The 25,670-nt window shown below is 43.8% G+C and overlaps 1 protein-coding gene across 2 annotated transcripts in view; it reads left to right on the top strand.

Annotated features, from left to right (window-relative positions):
- SUFU (SUFU negative regulator of hedgehog signaling) overlaps positions 1 to 25,670 on the top strand; it is a 109,725-nt gene that overhangs the window by 14,063 nt on the left and 69,992 nt on the right. For both annotated transcript variants that reach the window (XM_055424757.2, XM_055424758.2), the window contains exon 3: positions 18,801 to 18,937. In XM_055424757.2, the coding sequence (XP_055280732.1) occupies positions 18,801 to 18,937 (137 nt within the window). The remainder of the gene's footprint in view (positions 1 to 18,800; positions 18,938 to 25,670) is intronic.

Raw genomic sequence — 25,670 nt, forward strand, 5'->3', positions numbered from 1 at the left:
TGCATAGAATGTGTGGACTATCTGATCATTCTTTCTGGGGAGCGGGTATAGAAATGAGGAACACTTCAAACCCAGGAGTATTCATACCTTCTATCTGAGGTGTCTGTAGTATCAACATGGGAAGGATTTTTGGTCTGAAATGAAGTTGTCTTATCACTCTGAAGAGGATATATTTTTCCTCTGTCATTATATTCAATGCAAACTGTCGTATCATTTTTTAAAACATCTTAATCCCTGTAATGTTTATTTTTAATTAATAGGCTTTGTATTTTAAAGCAGTTTTAGGTTTGAAGAAAATTGAACAGTCCAAAGAGTTCTCATATACCCCTTCTTGCCTCTGCATGTAAAATTTCCCTGTTACTAAATTGCTTTTGTTAGTGGGGCATATTTGTTACAATGGATGATCCAGTATGGATACATTATTACTAGCTAATGCCCTCTAGTTTCTATTAGGGTTCATTCTTTTTGTTATATAGTTCTGTGGGTTTTGACAAATATATATCCTGTATCCACCCTTAGAGTATCTTATACAGAATGGTTTCACTGCCCCCAAATGCCCTGTGCTTTGGCTTTCTATCCCTTCTTTCCTCCTCCCAGACCCCTGACAACCAGTGATTGTTTTCCTCTTTAGTTTTACCTTTTCTGAAAAAGCAAGAGAGTTCCAGAAAAACATCTATTTCTGCTTTATTGACTATGGCAAAGCCTTTGACTGTATGGATCACAATAAACTGTGGAAAATTCTGAAAGAAATGAGAATACCAAACCCCCTGACCTGCCTTTTGAGAAATCTGTATGCAGGTCCGGAAGCAACAGTTAGAACTGGACATGGAACAATAGACTGGTTCCATATAGGAAAAGGAGTATGTCAAGGCTGTATATTGTCACCCTACTTATTTAACTTATATGCAGAGTACATCATGAGGAAGGCTGGGCTGGAAGAAGCACAAGCTGGAATCAAGATTGCTGGGAGAAATATCAATAACCTCAGATATGCAGATGACACCACCCTTATGGCAGAAAGTAAAGAAGAACTAAAGAGCCTTTTGATGAAAGTGAAAGAGGAGAGTGAAAAATTTGGCTTAAAGCTCAACATTCAGAAAACTAAGATCATGGCTTCTGGTCCCATCACTTCATGGCAAATAGATGGGGAAACAGTGTCAGACTTTATTTTTTGGGGCTCCAAAATCACTGCAGATGGTGATTACAGCCATGGGAAAGTTATGACCAAGCTAGATAGCATATTAAAAAGCAGAGACATGACTTTGCCAACCCAAGTCCGTCTAGTCAAGGCAGTGGTTTTTCCAGTGGTCATGTATGGATGTGAGAGTTGAACTATAAAGAAAGCTGAGCGCTGAAGAATTGATGCTTTTGAACTGTGGTGCTGGACAAGACTCTTGAGAGTCCCTTGGACTGCAAGGAGATCCAACCAGTCCATCCTAAAGGAGATAAGTCCTGGGTGTTCTTTGGAAGGACTGATGCTGAAGCTGAAACTCCAGTACTTTGGCCACCTGATGCGAAAGGCTGACTCATTTGAAAAGACCTTGATGCTGGGAAAGATTGAAGGCAGGAGAAGAAGGGGATGACAGAAGATGAGATGGTTGGATGGCATCACTGACTCAATGGACATGAGTTTGTGTAAACTCTGGGAGTTGGTGATGGACAGGGAGGCCTGGCATGCTGCACTTCATGGGGTCGCAGAGTCGGACACGACTGAGCGACTGAACTGAACTGAAATGTCATGTAGTTGGATTCATATAGTATATAGCCTTTTCAGATTGACTTCTTTCACTAAGCAGTATGCATTTAAGGGTCCTTCATGTCTTTTTGTGGCTTGATAACTTATTTCTTTTTATCACTGAACAATATTCCATTGTGTGTATATACCATAGTTTATCTACTCACTTATTGAAGGACATCTTAATTGCTTCCAGTTTTTGGCAATTTTGAATAAAGCTGCCATAAACATTCATATGTGAGTTTTCTGTGGACATAAGTTTTCAACTCATTTGGGTAAAATTGCTGGATCACATGGTAAGACTATGTTTAGTTTTACAAGGAACTACCAAACTTGCCTTCCAAAGTGGCTGTACCATTTTGCATTCCTGTCAACAATGAATAAGAACCCTGGTGGCTCAGAGGTTAAAGCGTCTGCCTCCAATGCGGGAGACCCAGGTTCTATCCCTGGGTCGGGAAGACCCCCCTGGAGAAGGAAATGGTAACCCACTCCAGTATTCTTGCCTGGAGAATCCCATAAACGGAGAAGCCTGGTAGGCTACCGTCCACGGGGTCGCAAAGAGTCGGACACGACTGAGCGACTTTACTTCCTTATTTACTTAATCTGTGTCCTCTCCAGCATTTGGTGTTGTCAGTTTTTTGGATCTTAGCCATTCTAACAGGGATGGTAGTGGTATCTCATTGTTATCTTAGTTTGTAATTTCCCAATGACACATGATATTGAGCATCTTTTTATATGCTTATCTGCCACCTGTATCTCTATGTGTGTGTTAGTCTCTAAGTCATCCCTGACTCTTTGTGATCCTGTGGACCGTAACCCACCAGGCTCCTTTGTCCATGGAATTCTCCAGGCAAGAATACTGAGTGGGTAGCCATTCCCTTCTCCAGGGGATCTTCTCCACCCAGGGATCAAACCTGGGTCTCCTGCATTTCAGGCAGATTCTTTACCATCTGAGCCACCAGGAAAGCCTGTATCTCTTCTCTGGTCATATATATTTGGTTTTGTTCTTCACCTTCTCTCCTTCCCCATTTACGCCTGACCACAAACCCCCTTTTTCTCACATCATGGGTGCAGACAGTGTTTTCTGGCATATTTTCCTTTTGGTCACTTCTCAAGCCATTAAGTGAGTTAATTCCCTTGATCAGGGGCTGGCTCCACATCTGAGGACTTCCCAGGTGGTGCAAGTGAGTGGTAAAGAACCCGCCTGCCAATACAGGAACCGCAGGAGACGGGGTTTGATCCCTGGGTCGGGAAGATCCCCTGGAGGAGGGTGTGGCAACCCACTTCAGTATTCTTGCCTGGTGAATCCCATGGACAGAGGAGCCTGGTGGGCTACAGTCCATAGGGTTGCAAAGAGTTGGACATGACTGAGCAACTGAACACATACGCACACCACATCTGACTCCTCCGTCTCTCTGTTTTTTAACTGCGGCTGACCCATGTGTTCTGTACCCTCTTTTCCCTAGTGACACCTTCTTTTCCCTGGTGTCTTTTTACGAAGTCTGTAGCTGGAATTGGGTATGCTGATAGCCTGCAATTTCAATCCCAAGGTTCAAGATTGATTTGCCCTCCAGTACAGATACTACAAAGACTGGAGTACAAACTTGTCCACAGCAGACCCTGGCAAACTTAATCTCACCTTAGATGAGAAATTAGTATATCAGGTTCCTTGAGGCCCCAGCCAGACCTCAAACTCTCTTAGTTGAACCAGCATCAAGAAGACTCTTTTAAAGTCCAAAACTTTCCTGTTCCATTCATTAATGTTGTCACTTTTTAGTTACAAATTCACTTTTTTTTTTCCAGTTGAACCATTTTACCAAAAAATTTTGGAATTAAAGAAGGAAGAAAAGAAACCGTTCATAATCCTATCACTTTTTGTCTGTCCTCATTATGACTTCTATAAACAGTTCATTGTGAATGATGCTGTGCCCAGATAATGCAAGGATTCTGTCTTGTGTGAGTTTCTCAGTTTGAGGTTAACATCTTCCAAGGCTTCCCTAGTACCTGACTTATGGTGTTTTCTAAATTCAGCAGGGCCATGGCTGCTTAAACTTCCAATTTCTAAAAACAGCACTTTTGCTTGGGATGATGCCTCCTACCCATTGTTGGGTTACATTAACTCCATCCATTAATTTTGCTGCTTAACTTCTCACAGAAGTGAAGAGTAGAGCTGAGGTATGTATGTATCAACTGTGCTGGTGACCTTTTTAATGCAAATCACCCTGCGTGGTGGTGGTAGTCTTGAGAGTGTGTGTTGTTTTTGTTGTGTGCCCCTTAGGAATTTGATCAGCAATTAGATTCTGTGATCATTGTCACTTGGAAATTAGCACCACGAGCCTCTTTGTCTCTCCCTTACTTGTTTGTGTGGATACAGAAGACTGAGACTGACCTTACAGAGTAACCTAGGGTGTCAGTACCTAAGGTACTGATGACAAAGTTTCAGAGATAGGTAAGATCCTTTTCAGGTAATTACCTGAAATGAATGGGCTACCGTTTAGGACTTTTGAGGCTTTCTGCCATACATAGGAATCAAATCAATAATGTAATAATACTCTTGTGTTGCAGCAAGATCTGATCAGTGGATCTAGGAGAAAGGATGGTCTGTTGTCCTTTCCTGGCACTGGGTCTACCAGGTGATGGGTGGGCCACACTTAGTTCTCATCCAACATTAATCACTGGCCACTCTTGTTTGCTTGGAGGGACAGTCATTCATTCATTACAGAGATAGTCATTGCTGGGATAGTTGTGGGCACGAGGTATGTAGTAATGAAAAGGATACTCCTGGTCTGGTCTTGTCTTCATGGAACCTCCAGTCTTTTGGCTGAAGCATCCTTGAGAAGGAAGAGTGTGGGGAGGTAGACTTGTTACAGCCTCAGAACCTTAGGTATCAAACAGAGCCTCCCTGCCTCCTTTTCTCGGAGAAGGCAATGGCAACCCACTCCAGTACTCTTGCCTGGCAAATCCCATGGACAGAGGAGCCTGGTAGGCTGCAGTCCATGGGGTCACACAAAGTCGGACAGGACTGATGCGACTTAGCAGCAGCAGCAGCCTCCTTTTCCGCAGTCTGTCCCTTGGGACCTAGAGGAGGGCTGTTTGTGAGCAGGAGTCCTGAAGCTCAGAAATGAGGCCAGGCCTTTGTTCTTGGCTGGGCCAGTTGCTCATCTGTAAGTGAGAATGTGGATTCATAGGAGTTACTGAGAGAGATGTGGTTCACTAGACTCCAGGCCCTTAACTAGCAGGTTAGTATAAACTGGTGGCCTCTAAAGATCCTTTACCTTCCTACTCCCTCCCACGTTACTCAGGCTTCTTGAGTCCCCGTCATAGAACCAGCTATGATACAGTAAGGCCAATCAAGGAGATATTTTTGTTATTCCAGTGCTGACCTCCGTGTGATGCCTGGAGGTACTTGGAAGCTTGCCTCTGCTACTAGTTTCCCTGACTCTGACCTCAGGCCTTTCAGCATGAGGTGAGGAGTTCAGGAGCCATGCCTGTGGAGGGGGCTAATGGAGGGTAACTAGCAGAGAATGGAGCCTGACCCAGGCTCCCAGTCCCAGGGGGTCAAGCTGGCTGGCTGCACTCTCTGACTGTGATGGATTTGACTCCTAAATGCTTCTGAAAAGCTTGTTTAGTTTGAGGAAAAAACTTAGTGAAATCCGACAGACAACACCATTGCTTGTCCTAACCCCTTCTCCTTCCTGACCTAGCTTTTTCAATATATCAGATTGCAGACATGCTGGATTCCTGCGCTCCTGGAGCCAGTCTGGCAATTTTTCATTCCTATAGCCACAGGTTTTTGCACAGAGAAAAGGCCCAGAAGGAAGGCAGTGGCTGAGCAGGGAGCCTTTGAGGTTGGAGCTTTACAGGAGCTTTGCTACTGTAGAGCCCTTAGTCCTACGCCAGCTCTGTGGTTGATGGCAGTGTTCGTACCACATCCCTCCCTGCCGTCCGGTGACCTCCTGTCTCAGTAATAGCCAAAGGCTGTTGCCACCAAGATTCTTTAGTCCACCCCATCCCCTGCTGTTCTCCTTCCTCACTCTGTTCCTGCAAAACCAGGCACCCTGCTGCCTCAGGACCTTTGCACCTGCTCTCCCCATGTTTAGAAAGTTCTATTCTCAGATAGCTTCATTGCCTACTCCCTTATCTCCTTAGGTGTTTCCTCAAATATCACCTTTTAGTGAGGCCTTACCTGACCTCCTTAGTTAGGATGGAAACCCTGAGCCCCCTCCATGAAACACTATCACCCTTTCCTGCTTAATTTTTTTTAAAGCACTTATCACCATTTACCTTATTTTATTTAATTGGCTTGTCTGTTGTCTGTCTGCCCTTCTTCCCACTAGAATGTAAGCTCCCCTAGGGTAAGGATGTATATCTGCTTTATGCATTGATCTTTAACCAGTACATCAACAAATATTTGTTGAGTGAATGAGTAAGTGAAAAATTTAAAAACCTTGCTTTGGGGTTTCTCTGGCTATTGGGAAAGCATTCTCACAGCAGAGGCAAAGAATCTTCTGGCCCAGCACCAAGTCTGAGCATTTAGCTCATGCATGGAGATTTCTTCAGTTTGGACCTATGTACTCACAATGGAGTTGATGCTCCATGGGAATTTTCATAAGAGTCAAGAGCTTTTCTTTGGGAGGAGGTGTGTGATTTCAGTAGAAATGCTGGAACCTTGCTTTATCGGGGTGGGGGAGAACCTCTAGCACCTGGCATGGTACTTGGTGTATAATAAGCCCATAATTGGTTTCCTGAAGTGTTTAGTGCACTTTATGTTTTAAATGCTGGGGATATCATAGGAGCAAGAAAGGTAGGGTTTCTGTTCTCATGGATTTTACATTTTAATAGGAAAAAAACATGTTAAAAAGTTTTAGGTAGTGCAAGTGCTGTGTTGAAAATCAAGCAGAGATGATGTGCTGGAGATATCCAGGAAATTGGGGTTGAGGTAGGTGGAGAGATTACATTTAGCAGGTAATCAGTAATGGCTTCCTTAAAGACACAGCATTTGAACTGAGAGCTCAGTGACAAAGTAGCAACCAGGTTGCCACCCCCTGCGACTCTAGGGGCACCATTCTTATTATTCTGTGCAATTTGTGCTCCCTGAAGTTGTACAATGCTCTGGTCACTCAATTATGTGAAGATTATAGGTGGTGAAAATTGCTGTTTTGGAGGCCCTGTGGTAGTAAGGACCTTGACATGTTCAAGGAACAAAAAGAAGGCCAGTATACTTGGGGCTTGGTAAGAAGAGCACAGTGGAGCCAGATGAGGTTGGAGAGTTTGAAGGCAATACAAAGAATGTGACATTCAACAGGTTATCTATTATCTGTTGATGAGGGGAGCAAAGGGATGATGTGATGGGGCAGAGGTTTTAGGAAGCCTTTCCAGTAACGTAGGAAGTCAGCACTGGTGTGAAGTCAAGAGAACAGAGCTGAGTGATGGTTTTATTTCCCTAAAAAGGAAACATCTGCACAGTGACTCCAAGGAAATGCCATTAAGATATTTGAGTCTGACTTTGGTAGTGACTGAGAGGAAAGCTCATTGCTTTTTAATACTGTCTTATCTTGTTTGTCATTGAATATCTCAGCCTGATTATTTCTTTGGACAGCAGTGGGAATATTACTACTGTTTAGCGTTTGCTCAGCTGTGACACTTTGTGCCCACGTACAGAACACACAAGTACAGTCCTTGCTCTTGGGGAATGGAGATGCAGAAAAGATTTGTTCATTCCCATTACCCTCTTTCAGGTGTCTTGATCTGGGGTGGCTGACTTCCCAGAGTCCTGGAGGCAAGTGGGTGAATAGAAAGTCCTTGGGCAGAATGCCCTGGCTCTTGGGTTTGCAAGAAGCCCCAGGCTGTACACCTGTGTGCAGACAGAGTCTTGCTTCCTAAATCCGACTGTGATCTTGCCGCTGTTGGCCTAGCCTTTTTTTAATTTTTCTTAATTAAAAAAAAAAACAAAAACTTAGTATAGATGCTGCTTTAGCCCAAAGCCTAGAGTGGGGGCTGTCCTAGTGATGCCAAATAACTCAAGCCCCAAGCTCCTCTTTGGCCTAGAATTCCTATAGAACACCGGGTAGGCTTGGAATCCCTCTGGGAACTGACCTTTGGGTTCTTTGGTGGTTTTGGGGAGTAGAGGGGAGAAGGTATCTCCACTAGGGGAGGATGAACTCTCAGCTTTTGCCATCTTGCAGAGAAGGGGTCTGCTGCTCTTGGCTCGGTGCTTTTCTTAGATTCAGTTCTCAGGCTGGGAGGCTGTTTGCTCACTGAGAGCCCAGGATAGAATTAAACCACCCTGAGCATTGGGAGCCAGGTAGATTGTTTAGCTGGGTTCTCAGCTGAATCAGCCTGGGAGCTACTGTTTTTAAACCTGAGGAATGCTGTGAGAACATGCCAGTTGACTCCCAGCAAGGGATCCGAGGAAACATCTACTTGAGTGAGGCAAATGCATTCCATGAGTCTGGTTGGATGGCACGAAGCAGAAAGAGCATCTGCTACAGAGTTCAAGCTCAGAGGTGGCTGCCCTGCACTGTAGCCTCATCAGAATCCCAGCTTAGCATAAGGTGCAGAGTCTCGACTGATAGTTTTTTCTTTCTTTCTTTTTTACTTTTTTTAAGATTGTGCAAAATTAACATGATATAGCTGGAAGTGTTTTGAAAAAACATAGCTATGTCAGAATATTACCATATAGACATTGGAAAAGAATTTTACAAAGTTTGATTACCTCATTTAGTCCTTGTGTAGTCACCAAACAGGATTTCAAAATAGGTCATGATGTATCAGTACTTGTGAACTGTTCAAAATGAAAACATAATCTTTGCAAATGTTTACTTTGTATTTGTTTACTGAATTCTGTTGTAATGGCTGTCACTCAAAGCATGGAAGCAGCCAGGAAGACTCTTGGACATGGTTTGAGGAATCCAAGGTCAGGAACTTGGGCAGAGTTGGAAGATCCAGTACCTCTTGAAGGACGGGGCTGGTTAAGCTTCAGAGTCTAGAGGGTAGGGAAGCTGGAGGCGTCTGCTGCTATTCTCAGGGAGAAGTGATGAACAGGACTGCTTCTGCTGAGCACCAAGTAAGGGAAGGTTGACTACTTGCTTCTCTGTATGGGTGCTTGCTACTGCTGGACACTGTGCCACCCACTAAAAGCCTCCCAGCTGCCCTATGAAGTAAACATTCTTATTCCAGTTTAACAGGTGAGGAAACTCCAGGGCACGTGGAAATTAACTTGCCCAAGGGTCAGCTGAAAAGTGGTGGAGCTGGGCTTTGTGTCTTGTCTATGTCACTGGACTCTTCTCTAGCATCTTATTAGGACCATAAAGTAGGATAATTTTTTGCAGTTTCTGCCCTGAGTCCACCTTGGGACCTCCAAAGGGTTCAAGGAGCCCAAGACCAAGACTGTCTTGTGTTTCCCATCCTCATTTCCCAGCTGCCCTGCCCTGCTGGCAGGCTCCCTCTGCCTAAGCCCTTCAGCTCATAACCTTGGGCTGGCATTTGCCCCCTTATCCCTTGCCCAGTGGTCTAAATTCTGTAAAACTTTGCCTTTTTTCTCAAATTTAGTCTCATTAGTAAATATGTTAGTCTTACTCTTTTCCATTGTTCTGCAAGCCTTCACTGAGCACTTCTTTGTCAGTCACTGGTGGTGCAAAAAGGGGCAACTCCAGTCCTAATGGGAGAACTAGGAAGGCACTTACCGTCCAGCAAGGAGGGTCCTGTGGTGGAGGCTTGCACAGAAGTAAGGAAGAGTGGTAAGTGTCCTATATTGGTCTTAACAAGAAAGAGTTTGGCACCTTCAAAGTAGGATGGCTGGGGAAGGGTTTGTTTGTAAAGAAGAGAGTGCAGTCATGCAAGGGTAGTCATTGGCTCAGCCGCTACTCTCCTAGCGCTGAAGGGACCAGAGGAGGGAGTGAGATTTGAGAACCCAGAAGGAAAGAGTTGTGTAAAGTGTTGTTCTTCAGAGTGACCTTAAGCGGTAACCTTCAACTGAAGGGTCTTTCTCCTCCCTCTGATTTCCTGTTAGGGTTTCCACTGGCTGAACCCCAGTTGAATGCCAGAAGGTTCAGGAGCCCCACAGAGGTCAGCCTTAAAGGGCAGAGAGCAAGGTGGGTGTGTTGGTTTTCTACTGCTGCATAACAAATGACCATAAATTGAGCAGCTCAAAGCAGCGCACATGATCTCACATCTCCTCTGGGTCAGGAGTCCAGGTATAGCTTATCTGAGTGTTCTCTTTAGGGCCTCACAAAGCTGCTATCAGTGTCAGCTGGGCTGCATTCTCATCTGAGGCTCCACTGGGGAGGTATCTAGGATCTAGTACTCACCAGCTGGGGCTTCCTGGGTGGCTCTGATGGTAAAGAATCTGCCTGCAATGTAGGAGACCCAGGTTTGATCCCCGGGTAGGGAAGATCCCCTGGAGAAAGGAATGGCTACCCACTTCAGTATTCTTGCCTAGAGACTCTCATGGACAAAAGAGTCTGGTGGGCTACATTCCAGGGGTTGCAAAGAGTTGCACACAACTGATCAACTAACACATACTTACTCAGCAGTTAGAGGCAGAAAACCCTTTGCCTCTCAAAACTCAGAGATTAGTCTTCCTGCTTTGAAGAAATCTCGTTTTAATGACTGTGTAATGTCCCAGTGCACAGTGCACCAGAACTGGTAATACCCCTACTTGTAGAACATTTAGATTGTTTCTAAATGTTTTATAAATACCACTGAATATATTTACAGAAGAGGCTTTTTCCAAATACAGGAGTGAAAAGCTGCTGCCCCTCATATATATATATAAAATAAATCATTGACTCATGTAATTATGGAGGCTGGTAAGTCCAGAATCTATAGAGTCAGTGTCACTAGGTCCATTATAATCAGTATGGAGTCATAGAATTTTAATTAATAAGTTATAATTTGTTAATCCCCTTTGTTTTGATGCTCAAATTGTCCTCAATTTGGCCAGTAGGAGCCCTTAAGTTTGGGTTCTCTTTACTGTTGACTTAAATGTTCCCATCATTCTTTAAGTACTTACTTACCTTCTGGTACAACAAAAAGTTCCAGGGTCATTTTGTGCTTTCCCAACTCTGGAATCAGCCATTTCTCCATGAGCTCTGGTCTATTTTAATGGCAGATGGTATTTAGAAACCAAGATTTAAGTGCTGCATGTTATCTTTGTTCTTGAGGTGTTACTCAGTGGAGAGAGCTAGGAAATACAAATGTATCACGCCCACACCCACACCTACATCTTTCATTCCACTATTAAATACCATACTAATACCTCCAATTCCAAAAATCATACCTATGAGGCTAATTCTATCCTTCCTTTTTTACATATTTTTAACTTTGATATATGTTTACCAGTTTTTTGTCATTTCTTACAGTGAGAGTAACCTGGCTCTCATTATCTGCAGTACATTTACACAGAAAGTAGTTTCAGAATTACTAACCCATAACACTGCATGCTAACCAGAGTTCAGTATTTGTTTACTGTTCTTTCTGTCTTTAGTCTGAGGACATATGATCAACAAACTGTGGCCATAAGGTATTTGGGTGACTATTTCCCCCCTCTTCAGTGTGGTAATATTATTTCAAATACAGTTAAGTTCATTAATTTATGTTTGTATTACATTTTCCTCCATCCTTGTTTGTTTTGAGTATGTGAAAGCATTATCATTGATCCAGAAATGATAACCGTACAGAAATGTATATTCAGAGAAATGTCACACTCATACTTCTCCTACCCGATAGTCCTCTCCACTTGCTTCCCACCTACTGCCTGTAGGTAACCAATCTTATTAGTTTCTGATTTATCCTTCCTGTGTTGCTTTTTGCAGAAATGAGCAAATACAGGTACATTTTCCTGTATTCCCTTCATTCCTTCTCAAAAGGTGGCATGGTATAGTCCTCTTTTGCTGTTTTTACCTAACAGTATCCATTCAGTTTTTAGAGCTCTCCCTCATTCCTTCTTACAGCTGCATTGTACTCTTTGGACCAGTCTCCTATGAACAGGCATTTAGCATTTTGGGATCATAAACTCTTAGAATTTGATTGCTGAGTCAAAAAGTAAATAATGTGTGGGAGTTCCCTGGTGATCTAGTGGTTAGGATTCTGGGCATTCATTGCCATTGCTCCAGTTCAATCCCTGGTCAGGGAACTGAGATTGGGCAAACTGCTTTGGTGCATCCAAAAAAAAAAAAAGTAAGCAATATGTGATTTTGTTAAGTGTTACTCACTTCCCCCAAAAAAACTTGTGTTAATTTGTATCCCCACCAGCAATATATGAAAATACCTCTTTCCTCACAGGCTCATGAATGGAATATAATGTCATACTTTAAAATTTTTGCCAATCTAAGTGATAATGGTATCACTGTTTTTTTAATTTGTATTTGAGTTGCATTTCTCTTACCATGAGTGAGATGGACCATCTTGTTTTATGCTTAAGAGGAATATATCTATAGCTCAGTTTGTGAATTTTTTTTACCATTAGGTCTTTGGGGTTTCCACCCCCACCTCAGTTTTTAAAAACAGCTTTATTGTGATAAAATTCACTTACCATACAGCTCACTCACTTAAAGTATACAGTTTACTGGTTTGAATATATTCAAGAGTTATGTAACCATCACCATAAACTAATTTTAGAATTTTTTTTTTAATGACCCTCAAAAGAAGGCCCACACCCATTAGCAGTGACTCTGCCTGTGTCTTTAGTCTCCCAGTCCGAGGCAGTCACTGAGTTGCTTTATGTTCCTGTAGATTTGCCTATTCTTGATATTTTGCATAATATAAATATATATTATAAATTATATTATTTATTGAGTCGTATAAATGAATTCATACAACATACAGTCTTTTGTAACTTCCTTCTGTCACTTAGTGTAAGTAACATTGTAATGCTTACAGTGGTTCAGGCAGTTTTGAAATGTTTTATCCTCCTAACAACTCTGAAATAGTTACCGTTATCATTTCATAGATGAGGAAGCTGAGGCATGGAGAGATTAAATATCTTGCCTGAAGTCACACTTCAGTAAAAAAATGGGCTTTGGAGTCAGACCTCAAGTCTGAAGTCCATCACTTGCTTATTGTGTGACTTATTACTTAAATTCTCTCAAGTGTCTTTTTCTCATATATTAGTTAAACGAGGGTAACAATGACTGAGTCACAGGGTTGTTGGGGAATTAAATAATACAGCATCAGGAAAGTGCTTAGTGCAAGGCCTCCAACTTAATAGGTATTCAGTTAATTGTAGTGGTTATTACTAGAGCCAGGTAAAGGCCTGGCTTATTTTCTGCCTCCCCTAGTGTAGAGGTGTATCTGAGATGCCAACTTCCTTTTTTTAAAGATGTAATCCACATAGCATGAGATTCACCCTTTAGTATACAATTCAGTGCTTTTTAGTATATTCACAAGTTTGCGCAATCATCACCATTATTTAATTCCAGAACATTCCCAGCACTCCAGAAAGAAACTCTATACCCATTAGCAGTCATTCCCCATTCTATCCTTCCCCAGCCCCTGGCAGCCACTAATCGTTCTGTGTCTATGAATTTGTCTATTCTGGACATTTCATATAAATGGAATCATATGATATGTGGTCTTTTGTATCTGGCTTCATTCAATTGGCATGTTTCCAGGGTTCACTCATGTTGTAGCAAATAATCAGTACAGCATTCCTTTTATTGCCAAGTAATATTGCATTGTATGGATATTCTATGTTTTGTTTATCCATTTATATGTCGATGACATTTGGGTTGCTTCCACTTTTTGGTTGTTACGACTAATGCTACTGTGAACATTGGGCTTCCCTGGTGGTTCAGCTGGTAAAGAATCTGCCTGCCATGTGGGAGACCTGGGTTCGATCCCTGGGTTGGGAAGATCCCCTGGAGAAGGGAAAGGCTACCGACTCCAGAATTCTGGCCTGGAGAATTCCATGGACTGTATAGTCCATGGGGTCGCAAAGAGTTGAACACTACTGAGCGACTTTCACTTCACTTCACTGTGAATGTTAGCGTACAAGTTTTTGTGTAAAAACTGTTTTCAGTTCTCTTGGGTATATACCTTGGAGAGGAACAATTGTATCATATGGTATATTTAAATTTTTGAAGAACTGCCACACTGTTTTTTCAACTCTGCTGTTTTATGAGTGTTCCAATTTCTCCACATCCTTGTCAACACTTGTTGCTGCTGCTGCTGCTAAGTCACTTCAGTAGTGTCCGACTCTGTGTGACCCCATAGACGGAAGCCCACCAGGCTCCCCCATCCCCGGGATTCTCCAGGCAAGAACACTGGAGTGGGTTGCCATTTCCTTCTCCAATGTGTGAAAGTGAAAAGTGAAAGTGAAGTCGCTCAGTCGCATCCAACCCTTAGCAACCCCATGGACTGCAGCCTACCAGGCTCCTCCATCCATGAGATTTTCTAGGCAAGAGTACTGGAGTGGCTTGCCATTGCCTTCTCCGCAACACTTGTTACTGTCCATCTTTTATTTTGGCCATCCTAGAGAGTGTGATGGAGAAGGCAGTGGCAGCCCACTCCAGTACTCTTGCCTGGAAAATCCCACGGATGGAGGAGCCTGGTAGGCTGCAGTCCATGGGGTCGTGAAGAATCGGACAGGACTGAGCGACTTCACTTTCACTTTTCACTTTCATGCATTGGAGAAGGAAATGGCAACCCACTCCAGTGTTCTTGCCTGGAGAATCCCATGGACGGGGGAGCCTGGTGGGTTGCAGACCATGGGGTCGCACAGAGTCGGACACGACTGAAGCGACTTAGCAGCAGCAACAGCAGCAGAGAGTGTGAAATGGTATCTCACTGCAGTTTTGATTTGAATTTTCCTAGTAACTAATGGTGTTGAACACAAGATTTTAGGTCAGCTTTTTCTGCCTGCTCACATCTTGTATTTATTCTCAGAAGTCTCTCCCAAGTTCCTGTTTGTCTTCTGCCTGGAGTTCTCAGTCATTTTGGTGTCTCTGAGACTGATTGGCACCTTCTTAATCAGGTGCTTTGGGGGAGACCTTTGGGCAGGTTCCAGTGGTTGGGATTTGAGGCACATGTTTTTCCTGTTGGCAGCTTTGATGTGACTCTTAAGGCTGGCACAGCCATTGTCTGGGCTCCCCAAACTGCTGAGACAAAGCCAGCCTCTCCCTAGGGTGCCTTAGTAGGCAGGATCAGATGTTCTTGAGGTGGAAGCAATCTTGGGAGGCCACCTCATCCAGCCTTCTACAACAAGTCAGTTAGAATCATTCACCCCTCCCTACCAGATTGGGGAGGGGAGGATCTGTAATGTCTTCCTTTAAGAATCTCTGTAGGAAGAAATTCCACTGGGCGCCTTTACCACCAGCCAGTGTTTTAGCAGCCTTCTGTGTTAGTAAGATTCTTTGCTCTGACCCAGATCCCACCTTCTACAGCATGTGCCAGTTTCCTCTCATGCGTTCCTTTCTCAAGAGGATGTGCAAGACAGCCACTCTCCAGGAGGGGCTCCTTCCTCTGGTCAGATCAGTCTGCTTTGGCTAGAGAAGCCCTCACGTGAGGAAATGCAGACCAAGCCAGGCCCCTCCAGGGGACGTTAAAGACTGAATGACCTTGTCATTCAGCTATTGCCCAGGCAATCTACTTTGAAGAAGAGGCCTTCTGACAGGCCCCAGGTTGTGTGTTTATCCCGAGGCTAGGCCATTCCAAACTCATGTTTCAGAGTTTAGAGGTTGCGTCCAGCTAGCCTGGTGGGTGGTAATCAAATGCAGGTGGAGACCATCTGGCCCGGACTGTCCCTCCCAGCCAGTCAAGTGAGGGCCGGCCTGCCCACCACAGAGCTGGCCCAGAAAGCAGCCTGTGTGGAGGCAGATGGTGTACATGTGCTTTTATGCGCATACACACCCATGTGTGTGCGTGTGTGTGTGTGTGTGCGTGTGCATGTCCCTCCTTAGAGAGGCGGTACTGCTTGGATGGATATAGCTTCTCTCTTTGCATCTGAGGGTTCTCCCCTTTGCACAGTCTGAGGAGCGTGTTTCTCTTAGTCTGTTTCTCAAGTTTTTGCGGTTAGAAATCATGTATTTTTCTTGGCCCAGGATGAAAGCCCAGGAGTAATGGTCTAATATATTTTACAAAGCAGCCTCTAATTGGTGGCTGCTTAAAATCTTCCCTTTGCCCTAGTGACCCATCTCCCTTTGCAGGGTTTTGACTCCAAGTCAGTCTTGCTTTACCCTAGGTTTTCACACCCCCTCGCAAGCCTACCACCTCAGCTTGCTTAACTCTTCCCTCAGCCTCTCTGCATAGAATTGCTCCCAGCCAGGACAATTCAGCAAGCAAAGGAAATAGCTTACACTGCATCCTGCCAAGCATCTTCTAGCCTGGTCTCCAAAATTCTAGATGTATACCCCCAAATGGAATCTGCCTTCCCATTGATACTCAGAGAAAATGGTATCTAATTAAAGATCTAAATGTAAGACCAGAAACTATAAAACTCCTAGAGGAAAACATAGGCAAAACACTCTCTGACATAAATCACAGAAGGATCCTCTATGACCCACCTCCCAGAATAATGGAAATAAAAGCAAAAATAAACAAAAGGGACCTAATTAAACTTAAAAGCTTTTGCACGATGAAGGAAACTATAAGCAAGGTGAAAAGACAGCCTTCAGAATGGGAGAAAATAATAGCAAATGAAGCAACTGACAAAGAATTAATCTAAAAAATATACAAGCAGCTCATGCAGCTCAATTCCAGAAAAATAAACGACCCAATCAAAAAATGGGCCAAAGAACTAAACAGGCATTTCTCCAAAGAAGACATACAGATAGCTAACAAACACATGAAAAGATGCTCAACATCACTCATTATCAGAGAAATGCAAATCAAAACCACAATGAGGTGCCATCTCACGCCAGTCAGATTGGCTGCTATCAAAAAGTCTATAAGCAATAAATGCTGGAGATGGTGTGGAGGAAAGGGACCCTCTTACACTGTTGGTGGGAATGCAAACTAGTACACCCACTATGGAGAACAGTGTGGAGATTTCTTAAAAAACTGGAAATAGAACTGCCATATGACCCAGCAATCCCACTGCTGGGCATACGCACCGAGGAAACCAGAATTGAAAGAGACACATGTACTCCAGTGTTCATTTCAGCACTGTTTATAATAGCCAGGACATGGAAGCAACCTAGATGTCCATCTGCAGACGAATGGATAAGAAAACTGTGGTACATATACACAATGGAATATTACTCAGCCATTAACAAGAATACATTTGAATCAGTTCTAATGAGGTGGATGAAACTGGAGCCTATTATACAGAGTGAAGTAAGTCAGAAAGAAAAACACCAATACAGTATATTAATGCATATATATGGAATTTAGAAAGATGGTAATGATGACCCTATATCCGAGACAGCAAAAGAGACACAGATGTATAGAACAGTCTATTGGACTCTGTGGGAGAAGGTGAGGGTGGGATGATTTGAGAGAATAGCATTGAAACATGTATATTATCATATGTGAAACAGATTGCCAGTCCAGGTTCGATGCATGAGACAGGGTGCTCAGGGCTGGTACACTGGGATGACGCTGAGGGATGGGATGGGGAGGAAGGTGGGAGGGAGGGTTGGGATGGGGAACACATGTACACCCATGGCTGATTCATGTCAGTGTGTGGCAAAAACCACTATAATATTGTAAAGTAATTAGCCTCCAATTAAATAAATTCATTAAAAAAAAAGAAAATGGTATCTAAGTATTCTATGGTATTATAAGGCTTCCTTTTCAGTCCTTTAGACTCTAAAATTTAGAGAAACTTTAAGTTTAGAGAACTTAACTTATCAGAGGTGATCTCACTGAAGCAGGTGTGGGTGAGCTGGACCCACCCATGTACAGAAGCAGGGCTGGCCTTGGTGTCAGAGCTTCTGAGTCATTGGAACCTTTTTATATCCAGTCTCCTGGCCTGGCCCCTTGGAGGCAATGATGATGATGATGGTGAAGGAATGAAGTCACGTGGAATCCCAGGGTTGGGCACTGACCACCTCATTCTGACCTTCAGCATTCTCCCCTCTGACCGCCTGTTCTAGTAACTTGGCTCCAAGAAGGTGTTGCTTGTCATCTTATTTTATAGCTTGAATTTGTATGCTCAGGAGTTGACATGTGTATAATCATTGTGGCTCATGTTTGTACAAGATATAATTACTGAAAATTATATCACGAACATATTTTAACTTTTAACCCTTTCTGGGCTGGCAGGCCTCCTATAGCTCTCAGCCGCCCCTCCCTGGATGTTTCCTTCACCCCAGGAGGTGCCACCACCAACCAGCATTCCTCTCTAATCTACATCATTTCCCTCTCTGGCAGAAGCCCGTTACATGGACTCCTCTGGAGATTTGGGCTCCTGACCGTTTCCAAGGAGGCACTGCTCACCTACCTCATCTCCCTCTGATGTGTGTGACCGTCATCACTCTGGGCCACTTGGGGCCAGGAAGGGAGGGCAAACTCTGCTTCCTCCAGGTGCCAGTGATTGGAGAGTGCACACAGGGTGCCAGGGTTCAGAAAGATCACAGGCCCTCCCAGTATTTGGAGTCTGCTTTGAGACCCATCCTCAAATGCTGAGTTTGGAGGCCAGCCAGCTCAGCCCAAGGATTGTCCCGTCATGGGGAAAGGTGGAGGCGGGAGTGGAGAAGGGTCTCATCCTCCTAGGGTATACAATAGGACGTATATTCTTAGCAAACTAAGTAGGTGCTTATTAATAGCTTGTAGGAATAAAGAATGTGAATAAGGACAATTTTCAGTATTGGAGCCTCAGTCATACAGAAAGGAATATTTCAGAGCCACAAAATCTGGAATTCGTAATTCAGGGTACCAGCAGGCAAATTCGATTGGCCAGGCTGAGGTCATACACATGTATGGTAGCTGGAGGGCAAGGCTAGAGTTCTGGTTCCTTACCCCCTTTACGGGTCCTCCCTCCCCTCAAGGCTTATTCCTTGAGATTCTTCCAACTAGGGGGTTTGGATGCTGAGGCCACCAAGAAAGGAGAACTTTAATTAGGCAACAAAACAGTGTTTTCCCTAAGGTAGTTAAACTAAAAACATTTGCTTTTTATTCCTTCCAGATTCACAGGAACAGATGGACCTAGTGGTTTTGGCTTTGAGTTGACATTTCGTCTGAAGAGAGAAACAGGGGAGTCTGCGCCTCCAACGTGGCCAGCAGAGCTAATGCAGGGCTTGGCCAGATATGTGTTCCAGTCAGGTAAGAGCCCCAGAAGCTGGCTGGTATGGGTGTCCTTTCACCATGAGCCTGCTAGGGTTGGGACCTACAGGTATATTTTGATGTCTGTGGAGGGAGCTTTCCTGGGAGTGCTATGTACTCCATTTGTACCATGAAGGTGGTTTGTTTGCTGGCATTTCCCAGGTGGAAAGCTGTCTGGGCCATGGGAAGGAAAGATATGTCATATGACCTCCAGCAATGGGAGTCGCTAACACCCAGAACCTTGGTCGCAGTCTGCTAGCCTTGCTTCTCATTCCTAGAGAGCCAAAGGCCAGCCCTGAATGGAGCTGACCAGTGCTTTTCCTGTTTCCCGGCTTTCCCACAATTAGCATGGTCCTTCCTCCCTGATGCTGGAGGCCTTGCCATCTCCATTTCTGGGGCCACACACACACATGTTAATCTTGCTTGGCTAAGGGTTAGCAGTAGAGCATAGGGCAGAGAGAGAGAGAATGAATTGCCATGAGCTTGCTCCCTCACAATATGAATGAGATGCTAGAATCAGGCAGGACCTTGACAGTCAGATATATAGTTTGAGTCAGATGATTCAAGTGCTCTCCAGGGGATGGTCCAATGCCCCCGGTGCCCCTCTAGAGACTGCTAATATGGAACCTGAAGAGGGAGCTTTCTGCTGGGATCCTTGATCACATGTTCTTGACTTAGCTTACCAATAGTCCTCCAGTGGGATGATATGTTGGAGTGGAAGTCAGCATTTTTTATGGATGGTTTCATATCATCTGAGTGTTTCTGAGTGGTTAATTAATTGCTCAGAAACCTTTCCCATATGACTTCACATTTTGCTTCTTTGGTTTGGTAAGTAGCCTTGAAGTGAAAGCCAGCACAGTTTTATCCAACTCCTGCTCTTTGACCAGCAGAGCAGACCAACATCCAAGCCAGGATGTCTCAAAGTATGGTCCTTGCACCCATACATCAGAATCATCTGGAGAGCTTGTTTCAAGCACACATCCCTGGGCCCCAGAGGAGATCTCTGACTCAGAATCTTAGGGGCTGATGTTCCCAAATGTTCTGCTAGAAGCTAAATTTGGAAAACCATAGACTTGGCAGCTTCTTTAAGTATAGTCACTTTTTTCCCCCTAGCCTTGAGTAGGCTATAAATTGGGGGTGCAGTTAACCATCTATGTTGAAGCCCTCTGCCCTCGTTCCAGACCCCTGGCTGTCAGCTATTGGCTGGATGGCCATCATGTAATCGGACTGATCCTTAATTACCATCTACCATTGTGTGGCCTGTTGGGTAGTTCCCCTTTGGAGGCTATAGTGGGTCTTCTCTAAGCAAAAGTTCCCAAACCTGGCTGCTCATGAGATTCTTTGGGATCTCAACATACTTGAGTCCCAAACTCCCTGCAGGGCTCTGATTCAGTTGGTCAGAGGTGGGACTGGAGCATCTATTTCTTAACCAGCTTAAGGATTCTAATGCAGTAGTCTGGGATGTCATTTGGACTCTAAAGGACTGTTGACAGGAAAAAATATCATTCACTGGGGCAGGGAAACCAGGCTGTTGGAAGCTGACCCATGTGATTTGATACTGTCCTAGTATCTTTTAACATTGTGCCAGGAGTCTACTGCCTGAACCCATTGTGTCCCCTTCTCTCCCTTCTTGGGATGCCTGAAACTGATGCTGATATAGAACTGTTTTTGAGAAAACAGACATTTCTTCAGTCTCTCCCAACTGAGATATTTCAGCTCCTAGAAAATAGACATTTCCTGACATGGAATTTGATCCATTATGGGAAGGAGGGCTCTAAAGACTAGGCAATCTCTTGCTTGTATAGACAGGTAGCTTCCTGCCCACTGCTTTAGCCAGTGTGTTTATACGTTTGTTTGCACTTAATGTACCTGCTCAGGTGGATCAAGATCAGAGAAATGTAAAACAGGTGTTATGAATCACTGTCAGGTGGAGTCAAGCAGATGAACTTCTGAAATAGTTCTGATGTTATAGTTCTGAAATAATAATGCAAGTGAGGGAGAAAATAGGATTTGATTTGCAAAGGTTCATTTCAACTACAGAGTAACCACCACAGTGACTGTTTTGCAACATTAATGTGGTCATTGTTTCAAGCTCATTTGTCAACAGATGTCAAAACCATTGGATTAAAAAAGATTGTTGGGGTACAAGATGTTCACAGAGACTCAAAGAATCCCTCCACAGATTGCTTATTTGCTACAAAGAGGAAAGAATGCCTTTACAATGGTTTGGGTGGCCATCACCTTAACCAAATGATCAAATGTAGTGATGCAAATGGAACAAATGACTACCACGCACCTCCTTACATGATGCACTGTGAAGTATGAAACATCACACATGTAGCACTTGTCCAAAAAATGTTTCACCTGAATTGAATCTGTGTGAATAGTCAGGCAAGTCCAGATTGTAAGATATTTTATAAGACAACTGCCTGGATCCTTCAAAAATGTCAGTGCTCTGAAAGGTAAAAGGGCTGGGACTCGCCAAGATCAAAGAAAACATGACCATTTAAATGTACTTACAGTCCTCGACTGGACCCTGGATCGAAGAAAAAGGTTATTTTTAGAGCAATTAGAAAAAATATAGACTGTATATTAGATAATAGTACTGTTTAACTGTGAAATTCCTTGGGTGTGATATGGTATTATGTTCTGGTATTATATTATGATAGTGTCCCTGTTCCTGAGAGATAAGAGCTGAATTATTTATGAACAAAATAACATGATGTCTGCAGCTTAACTTTTGAATAATTTGGCAAAACAAAGTGGACTGGAGGAGAGACAGAAGAGAAAGCAGATGTGGCAAAATGTTAACCGGTGAATCTCGGTGAAGAATGTATGGAGGTGAAGGATATATTGTACTCTCCTTCTAACTTTCCTATGGGATTGAAAATTTTGAAAATAAAACGTCGTGGTTGTTTCTTGAGTGTGCATTGACTGGTGTCGCTCCACAATATTGTTTGGCCCGACAGGCCCTTTCTTGGTGTCTGCAATGTGACAGCTGTAGTTGGTGTCTGTAGGTCACTTTGGGCATTTCACAGCAGCGACAGGATGACTTCATTCTCCAAAGTATAATACCTGATTTCCAGATTTTCGTAATATGATTGTATTCTTGAATAACAGCTAAAACAAATTTACCTTAGTTTTTCTTGAAACATGGCAGGAAGTAGTAATTATTTAAATAATGGGGAAATGATGAAGAAAAGTATATGGTAACTGATGTAAGAGAGAAGACCATGGCCATGAGCTGAAATAGTGAGGACAGAGCTAAAATTCAGTTGTGTGTTCTGTGTGCCAGGCACTATTGTAAGTGCTCAGTCAATGTGCAGTAAAGCCCTGTGAGTTGGGCGCTGTGTGATACCAGCTTTTCAGCTGCAGAAAGCAAGACAACACGGAGAGGGGAAGTAGATTGTTCAAAATCACACGCCTGGTAAGTCTGAGGGAAAACTTGAACCCAGGCGTTATAGTTCTTACCGCCACTCTCTTAACCATGATAGCTTAGTTGACGTTTGGGCTGCACATGTCTCAGGCTGGACAGTGAGATTTGAGAGTCGTCCACATATTTGACTGCACTTGTACACGTGGTCTCTGAACTCCAGCATGCCTCATGCCTTGCTCGGGCATTCTAGAACATTTGGAAAATAGAGGAGGGCCAAAGCCATTTGTAATGTTATCCAAGTCCTCTTAAACACATACTTTCATCTTTTAACTTTTTATTCATGAAAATATGTATATGAAAAGTACAGCTTGCTGAGAGTTCATACCCTACGTAACCAGCACCCAAACCAAGAAACTTCCCTTATACCTCCTCTCAGTCATCTTTTTTTTCCTTTTTCTTTCCTTCTTTCTTCCTCTCTTCCCTTCCCTCCCTCTCTCTCTCCCTCCTTTCCATCCTCCCTGTTTTACTGCACAGTACAGGCTCTCAGCTCCACGTGCCTGAGCTTGTTGGTAAGTTAGGTAGGTAGCTATAGATGAGGTAGCCCCCATTTCTGCTTCTTTCCCTGGCACACTTTGCCATTGGCACATTTTGCCATCTGGCACATTACTACTAGATCAAGGGGGACAGCATAGTATAATGGTACAAGCATGGGCCCTGGGCCCAGACTGCCTGCATTTTATTTCAGCTCTGCCAGTTATTGCTTCCTGACCTTGTGTAACATAACCCATTTGCTCATCTATAAAGCAGAAATAATAATAGTAACTATGCATGAAGTTATTGAGATGATGAAATGAGTTAATACCCTCAAAGCACTTAGAATAGTGCTTCTCTCTCTCTCTCTCTCTATATATATATATATATATAGCCTCCAATTATTATTATTTGGTCTTCAAAAAACTTTATATGAATAAAGAATGTGGGTACCTTGATCTTTTTTTTTTTGCAGTGTTAATAAAGACCCCATTTTACAGGAAAACCCTAGTTGTCCCATTGCCTGTTTCTGCATCAGATGCCTGCCTCAGCTGATATGATAACATTTTTGGTGCCGTTATCCTTCTCCCACACCGAAAATCAATAATAATGATACAAATAAAATCACCTCATTTTATATGTATCACATTGTAAAACAAAAAAGCAGATTCAGTTCAACTGTGGCTCCTTGATTTATGTAGTTGGCAGTGCCTGTAAAGTCTTAAGCAAATCAAATCCTATTCTAAATGCACTAGAGCCCATGTCCTTTAGTAGAACCTTGTAAGTAAATCCTTCTTTATAAGGTGAAAAATCTTTTTATAGTTTTCTCAGAGCAGGGCACACTTTCCTGATGCTGCGGAGAACCTCCCTTGTGACATGCAGGCATTGCTCTACCCTGACTGGTTCCACTGTACAAGGATCACACATATGCTGATACACAGAACATGTATTTTATGTCTGATGTGTACATAGATAGACCCACACGTGAACCTAGCAGCATAGTTCTGTGTGATGGTCTTGCCTCACTTGGCTGTCCACCTTAAACTCAGTGACTTACATGAAGCACCCTGCCCATTTTCATGTGAGAACATGTTGAGCAGTATCTAGTAAGTGGAGTGCTTAGACCTGCTTTTCCAGGTCTGAACAGCATCCACAGCATTGCCATCCAGACTTAGAAGCAGCATTAGGACAGTGGGGAGGGCAAAGGAAAGAGACAAGACTCTAGGTGGTGTGATGGGGAGTGGTGGTGCTCTCACCTGCCGTGGGGCTGTGTGGGGTGGTCTGTGAAGCTTGCTCTGAAGAATGACTTACATGGATTCCATAATTTAGCCCCAACCTGCTAGAGGGCAGTCATCTTCTGGTTGGTTTGCTCAGAGATGGGAAGCTGAGCTGTAGAGAAAAGGAAGTAGAAATGTGAGCAGCCTGGGAAAGAAGAGTATCCAGAGAAGGTGAAGAAGTCAAGGTGTGGGGGTGGGGCAGGTCAGTGTTTATTTTAGTCTGTATGGTTCTAATCATAAGCAGATGACAGAAGCCCAACACAAACTACCTGAAATCAGAACAGACTTTTATCAGCTCAGGTTACTGGGGTGTCCAGGGCTTCAGGCATGGATTTACCTATATGTTCAAAAAGTGTCCTCAGGGCTCCTACTTGTGTGTTGGTTTTGTACTGTAGACTGACTCTGCCCACGTGCCAGGAAAGGTAAGCCCCACCAGCCAGAGTATCCAGTTCTCCCAGTTTGTATCCGGCAGGCACAAGGCTCTTTTCTTCCAACATCTCTCCATCAGTCCTGGGGAAGGACTCAGATTAGTTCTGTCTAGGTAAATGAGTTCCCCCAGTTGAGGGTGGTCCAGATGGGAGCACCAGGATTTATGTTTAAAGTCTTCCCTGCTCCTCACTTCCAACTACATGGTGTGGGAGAGAAGTCCTCTAGAGCACAGGGTAGAAAGCACTGGAGAAAACATGCAGGTCTAGCCCTTGGCTGGCAAAGTCAGCTGCTCTCACAGGGCTTTAGGGGCATCTACGACCTCAGACCTGGTGTGCAGTTAATAGAAGTTAGGTCATTAGAGGATGTAGGTGGAGGGGGCACCTTTTGTTCTTGTATTTGTCGGGATGGTTTTGACTACAAGTAATAGAACACCATGACTAAAATGGCCTAACGATAGTGCTGTTATCTGACATAGTAAGTCATCTGGAGGTGGGGAATTCCAGGGTTGGTTATCATCTGTTCAGCAATGCTGTTAAGGACCTGGGTTCTCTCTAACTTCCTGCTCTGTCTTCTTCAGTGCTTTGCATTGTCTTTTTAAACTGGGGTTCCCTGATGTTCTAGAGAGAGCTGCTGGAATCCCTACCATCCTGGAATCACACTTGACAGAGTCTACAAGCAGCAAAAAAAGACACTTCTGTCCTGTGTCTCTTTTCAAGACCAATCAAAACTTTCATAGAACTGCCCTCATTGCATCTCATTGGCTAGAGTGAGTGAAAGTCGCTAGTCTTGTCTGACTCTTTGCAACCCCATAGACTATACAGTCCATAGAGTTCTCTAGGCCACAATACTGGAGTGGGTAGCCTTTCCCTTCTCCAGGGGATCTTCCCAACCCAGGGACCAAACCCAGGTCTCCTGCATTGCAAGTGGATTCTTTACCAGCTGAGCCACAAGGGAAGCCCAAGAATAGTGGAGTGGGTAACCTATCCCTTCTCCAGCAGATCTTCCCAACCCAGGAATTGAACCTTGGTCTCCTGCATTGCAGGCAGATTCTTTACCAACTGAGCTATCAGGCAAGCCCCTCATTGTCTAGAGTTGTCAGGAAAGTGAGACAACCCTGTTG

Source organism: Moschus berezovskii, chromosome 12 (genome assembly GCF_049115385.1).
Source record: "Moschus berezovskii isolate FMDL1 chromosome 12, NW_MosBer_1.0, whole genome shotgun sequence".
In the NCBI taxonomy this organism is placed as follows: domain Eukaryota; kingdom Metazoa; phylum Chordata; class Mammalia; order Artiodactyla; family Moschidae; genus Moschus; species Moschus berezovskii.